This window comes from Apis dorsata, unplaced genomic scaffold, assembly GCF_000469605.1.
Source record: "Apis dorsata unplaced genomic scaffold, Apis dorsata 1.3 scaffold_734, whole genome shotgun sequence".
Classification (NCBI taxonomy): Eukaryota; Metazoa; Arthropoda; class Insecta; order Hymenoptera; family Apidae; genus Apis; species Apis dorsata.
In genome coordinates, this window is record NW_006263897.1 from 2,316 (window position 1) to 8,906 (window position 6,591).

Sequence of the window (6,591 nt, forward strand, 5' to 3'; positions counted from 1 at the left end):
GTCTTGTGAAGAATCCTAGAAAATACTAAAATTTTAAACATATCGATACATGTTGACAAAATATCGCGATATATCTTTTAGGATGCACGTTTTGTGTTCCAATTTAGTATTTATCAGGCCTTCAACCTAAATACTATATCTGTAAAAACCAATGTAGGATTTAAGTTCCATTACCTTTTGAAAGCACCTACAAACGTGAAATCGTATTGCACCATCATTGTTCATTGAAAAATGTTCCTACATTGAAAAAAGTTTACACAAAGTAATAAAATACACAAGCTACACTGCCACAATTGATATATTTGCACCTTTTCCTTTTTATTGAATAGTACTTGGCACAACAGTCACTTTACTGTATTGTTCATCTGACTGTCCAGTAGTACTTTGTGGCAGTGGCTTCTCAAACCTTTCATGTTGCACATACGATGATGACAACGTCGACGTTCTATGTTGATCTAGCTTTGGATTCTCTGCTATGGTAACATATCCAGTACTCTGTTTAGTCGTAATAATTGATTTATCTGCGTCTAACTTCGAGCTAGGCTTTGTACCACTTGTTTGCCAACACAGAGGATATACAGTTGTAACATCTTCTTCTGTTTCATCTATCACTTCTGAAATAGGAGTATCTGATTTTCCTCTTTGTTGTAGCATTTGAAATACAGAACTTGCACGAACATATGGTTGAGAACCATCAGTTGTTGAAGTTTGAGGCACAGTGGTCTTCTGTGAAGACTCTAAAGTAACTGTTTGAAGATTTGGTTTCTTTGAAACTTCAGAAATCGATGATACGGAAACATAAGGTTTCGATGATGTATCGAGCGTAGATGCTAAAGTAGTAGTTGGACTTACAAAAGAGGAAACAAATGGTTTATTGCACGAGTCAGTTAAAGATGTAGCTGCGAATGGTGTAGACATTGTTGTGCTTCTTGTACCATCAATGTTGCTTAGGGAAAATGGCTTCTTCAATGGATCAATTAAACCTGTTTGCACATATGGTTTAGAAGCTTTGTCAGAAGGTGAAAACGAAGTCAAAGATTCTAATTTTGATTTGTTTGATTCAATAAACGTTAATTCATCTAGATCGTGTAAAGTATCAATATTTTTTTTATCTTTTTGTTTCTGTTCTAAAGATGCCAAAGTAATGTATGGATTTGTAGATTTAGATTCTGGCTTGGTAGATATTAATGTATCTGCAGTGGATTCAGTTAAATCACTATCATCTTCTGACTTCGATTTTATAGACTTAGGAACTGTTCCTATAATGCTATAGCCACCTGCAGTTGAAGTTTCTTTAGGAACAGGGCTTGGATTACTAGATAATTCTTCTGATGATGGCATACTAATGTAACCAGTCGAAGACCAAGTATGTTGTGAAGTTGTGTAACCTGTACTATCAGTTAAATTAGGTGTAGATCGTGCCAAAGATAATGTGTCTCCAATGATAGGCTCTCCAGATTTTGTAACTTTCACGTATGATTCCCACCGTGCTGTTTCCGTAAATGGTTTAGTAATTCCAACATTTCTCTGGCGAAGACTCGAAGATTCCCAAGCTGGTAGAGTTTCGAGTAATTTATTGGGCGATACCGGCATCGGATCTATCTCTGTACCACTATCACTTGAAACTTGAGAGTCTGATGTTAGCGAAGAGGTAACAGATTCTTGTCCGCTTGAGCAACCACTTGAATCAGCAGAAGATTGTCGTATATGTTGTTCACCCACTTTTTGAAGAAGTTTCTATAATAAAAATATTTAAAATGTTTAAATATTTCAAAATATAAATAATAAATATAAATCTTTTAATGTGCATATGATGAGATAATCAATTTATTTTTATACACAGTACCATATTTGGTGCTAATCCTGGTGGTAATTTAACTTCGACATCTTGCATAGCTTTACATTTCAACCACATTCTATAACAGACAAAAAATATATGTAAATAAGAAAATTTATTTTACAAAATATTCAGTATTTAATGAAGAATTATTCATACCTTTTTGATACATGTGCAAGACAAAGAAGAAATGCTACAATACTAATACCTCCTATTACCCATATTATAACCCATACACTGAATGATGGCCCTATAATATAATATAATTATTACATAACTATTTTAATTAAAAAATTATCCAAAGAAAGAAAAAATTGATTTTATATTTACCATCACTATAACAGTTTCCTTCACCAGGTTCAGACCAGGGACCTTTTAAATGTGTATTATCTGATGCAATATTAACAGCTCTTACACGAAACTGATATAATCTTTCTTGTCCTAGAGTTTTACAATCAGAAATAGGTATCTGAGCCTCTGAAATATTTATTAATGATAAAATAATTTTATTAATATTAAAAAATGAATGAAAAAATTCTTTTTATATAACATTTCAATTATTTATGGTCATATAGCAAAAAGAAGAATGTATAACAAATAGTGATAATAAATATTTAAAAAATTGCATTTTTTAAATATTTTGTTAGTTTTCTCATAAATTTATATATAGTATATAGTATAACAATTATAAAACAATCTTCTGCAGAAATGTATTTTTATTATAAAAGAATTGTATCAATTTTTCATAAATGCAAGAAAAATTCCTATATAATTTATATATAAACATATAATAAATGTAATTTTTCAAAACAAAAATAATCCTTTTTAAATAAAGTTCTATTGAATTATTCATAAGTAATTTAATTTAAGCTAATTCAAATCATGTTTACACCATTTAAAATAAATCAAAATGTAAATCAAAATAGTATTATTTTTATTACTATAAATATATTATAATATAAATAAAAAAAAATTTATTATAATATAAATAAAAATACTATATTTTTGAATTTGTTTTAATGTTCTCTGTAATAAGAAAAAAATATATTTATTTAATATATCTTATATTTATATTTATTATTCTAAATATACTTATTACTAAAAAATATACTTATTTATATATATTTTTATTTAAGAATACCTTTTAAAAATAATTATAAAATATTATTAATTTTATAAAATATTTTCAAAATTATTATTGTTACTGTTGTTATTATTTGTTATACATTCGATAACGATAAATTTTCGTAAATAAATTTTTTTGTTCCATATGATTGAAAAAATGAATAAAAAATTATATAGTGCATTAAAAAAAATATTTTAATTTATTTACTAATTTCTGAATATTTGTTAAAATATTACCTGTTCTAGTACTATTTTGTATTTCACCGTCACTTAATATTTCATAATAATTCAAATATCCAGCAGAATATTCGGGTTTATTCCAAGTAACAATCACTTGGCTTGAATTCATAAAGCGTACGTTACGTATATTCACTATTCCCGGTATTCCGATTTTCGTAATCTTGGAAATTGTAGGCGATTTTATACTACAAGACACAGTACATGCTGCTATGCTAATACTATAATTCGTATGTGCTAATAGGCCTTTTAATTCAATATGATTTGCTTCTTCAACTTTTTGCATATGATCGTTATAATAAACCTCATAATAACGCAATACACCATTCATTGCTTCTGGTGGTTTCCAAGTAATGTACATTGTCGTATTTGTTACATTAATAATTCTTACATCCTGTGGTGGAGTTGTTGGTGCAGCTTCAAGTGTTGTATTATATAAAGGATCACTATGCAATCCTTCTCCACTTTTAGTTAGAACAGCAACAGCTAACATATATGTTGTATATGGTTTTAAATTGTTCACGATGCCATGAATGGTATGAGGATCGGCTTTTATCGTTGTATTAAGTTTTGGACCTTTACAATTCAGATTATATGGCGAAACAATAGGGCAATAATAAATATTAAATCCTTCTACTATTCCAATGCGATCCGAACAATCTAATTTCCAACCAACTTCAATAAAATCCGAACCAATTCGATTTATCCATACAGACTTCATCTTTCCAACAACTTTGTTATGTATTACAGTACATGATGCCCATACCATACCGCTGCTACCTTTATTCGTATTTGCAGAAATTGCAAATTGATATACTTTATCGGGGTCTGGTACTGTCATATTATAAATTGTTGTATTTTTTGATACATGTACCCAATCTAGATAACCCTGTAATCATCAATTCTAGTATTCTATTTTCCTTTTTTTTTTATTAATGAAATTGTCAACAAATACATACATTACACTGATAAGGACGATCGCGTTCATTATCACACCAAAAAATTGTATAATTTACGATTTCTCTATTCATATTAGGTGGTTTCCATGATAATTCATATAGACCTCCATCAAATGCAATTTTTGTAAATGCTACAGGTTCTTGTGGTACTGTAATATAAACACATTATTATTCATTTACAATGTGATTTACAATACATGAATTATATATTATAAATCTTTATTTTTTCTTTTTTTTAATAATCTTACTTTCGTATTGACTAGGTACAAAAATTTTAGCACGTTTTTTATTCGCTCCAACAATGTTTGTTGTAACAATTTCGAATCTATAATTAGAATGTATTTTAATTCCTTTAAATTTAGCATATGTTCTCGTAGTTTCATTCGGCACAAGTGATAATTTTCTTCCATTTTCTTCTACATGAACAATTTCATACTTGAAAGAATCACCATTTTCTAAATACTGTGGTATAGCTTGCCAGTACAAATATACGTCCCTACTAGCACTGTTCTCTGCTATTTCAAAGCTTCCAATATCGGTTTTTGGAGGACGGCCAGGTACTAAAATATCAAATATATAAGAATATAAAAAATATTTCGAGAAATACCTAACAATACCTAAAATTAAAATTACAAGAAACACAACTTACATCTTGGTGGTGTCCTAAAAGTAACGTCACTAAAGTTACTCCATTTGTCTTCTCCAGTCGCGACAGCACTTTTCATGAAAACTCGTACATCATATGCAGTGTTTGCATATTCCAATCCAGTAAGATTATAATTTCTTCTATCCAAGTGAATATCATTCGTAATATTGATTACCTAATATATTCATTATTAGTGGGGAATATATCATATTTTCAAACATATTGTATTGTAATACAAATAAAGATTTTTAAATTTACCTGCCAAACTTTTTGATGATCCCATTGATTTTGATACATGATTCTATGATATAATCCAGGTGGAAAATTTTGCATTGGATAAGGCACACTCCAGTGCAATAATGCACTATCAGATGTTTTATTAATAACTGATAGATTAGCTGGTTTTGCAGGAATAACTAAAAAAATTTAAATAATGTTGTAAATTATAATAAAATTATTTATTATTAATCAAAATTAAATAAAAAAAATACAAACCATGAGCAAAATGATGAAATTTATATGTAAAACTGCTGTTTCCAAGAACATTATTTACATTCAATATAAATGTATAATATTCATATGGTTGTCGATAAATTGGATTAGTAGATGTATCCCACAAACACATATTTCGTTTTTCATCTTTTTCTTGTTTTGGACATGGATATAATTTTCTACCTCCTGCTCTTCCCGGTAATTTAAATACAAGTGTATGTGTTGTTGTAACATAATTTTGGACAGGTTCCCATGAGCATATCATATTTTCCCAATTATAAGATACACAACTAAAGTTTTGTGGTTCTTGAGGTTTAACTATTAATAATTAGTAAATAAATTATTATATATTTCTTTTTCAAATTCTAAAAAATACTATACTAAGAATATATATAAATAACTCTTTTGTATAAAAGTTTTTTGTATTTATAATCTTATCTTAAATGACAGTCAAATATGAATTCCAAGATACAAAACACATTAAATGATATAATCCTTATGAAAGCAGACATTGAATGCTTACTTTTGTATTCATGAAATACTTTTAGCCTATTCTGATAAGTTTATATTAATGATCTATCTTAATAAGAAGCTATGTACTATATTAATTATAATTTTTTTTATTTATAAAAATAATTAATCTTTAGAATTAAAAAAAAAATACTTACAACCAACCACAACTTTATTCAAACAAACTGCTTCTAGTTGCTTACTGCGATTATTTTGTAATCTTAATCTACAGTAATACATATCTTCTGCAGGTGGAGGTTTTTCAACATCCAATGATATTGTAGTTTCATTTATAATCTTAATAAATTGTGGTTCCATTTCTTTTTGGTTACGAAAGAAAACAAGATCTGAAGCATTTTTTCCAGAAAATTCATCCAGTATACAAAGTATTCTCAAAGGTTGACCATATTCAAGAACAATATCACCTTGTGGCCAAGTTCCTTAATAAGATAATATATTATTTATAAATTTAAATTAAAAATGTTCATTACAAATTATTTTACAATTCATATTTTACATCAAATATCTAATAAAATATACAATGATTTTACTTTAAATTTTAACTTATACTGTATATTTAGTATATTAAATATAGATATACATTTAGCACCAATATTAGAATTCCAAAAGAAGAAAGATACTAGTATTATATATAGATTCAACTGTAGTAAAAAGTTACAAATGAAAAATTCAAAAAAATGAAAAATTTAAATTTATAAATATATATATATATNATGTATTTTTAAGTAAAAAATTTAAAATTATTTTTTTTTACTTACTTCCAG

At 27.4% G+C, this 6,591-nt stretch overlaps 1 protein-coding gene across 1 annotated transcript in view; it reads right to left on the reverse strand.

Annotated features, from left to right (window-relative positions):
• Positions 1-280: 280 nt before the first annotated feature.
• LOC102671236 overlaps positions 281-6,591 on the reverse strand; it is a 9,349-nt gene continuing 3,038 nt past the window's right edge. Inside the window, exons 3-14 of the mRNA XM_006622586.2 lie at positions 6,586-6,591; positions 5,965-6,246; positions 5,300-5,614; positions 5,063-5,220; positions 4,808-4,979; positions 4,407-4,718; positions 4,159-4,307; positions 3,200-4,088; positions 2,168-2,314; positions 1,997-2,087; positions 1,847-1,916; positions 281-1,737 (exon numbers count right to left, since the gene is read on the reverse strand). Of these exons, the coding sequence (XP_006622649.1) occupies positions 319-1,737; positions 1,847-1,916; positions 1,997-2,087; positions 2,168-2,314; positions 3,200-4,088; positions 4,159-4,307; positions 4,407-4,718; positions 4,808-4,979; positions 5,063-5,220; positions 5,300-5,614; positions 5,965-6,246; positions 6,586-6,591 (4,010 nt within the window). The 3' untranslated portion in view covers positions 281-318. The remainder of the gene's footprint in view (positions 1,738-1,846; positions 1,917-1,996; positions 2,088-2,167; positions 2,315-3,199; positions 4,089-4,158; positions 4,308-4,406; positions 4,719-4,807; positions 4,980-5,062; positions 5,221-5,299; positions 5,615-5,964; positions 6,247-6,585) is intronic.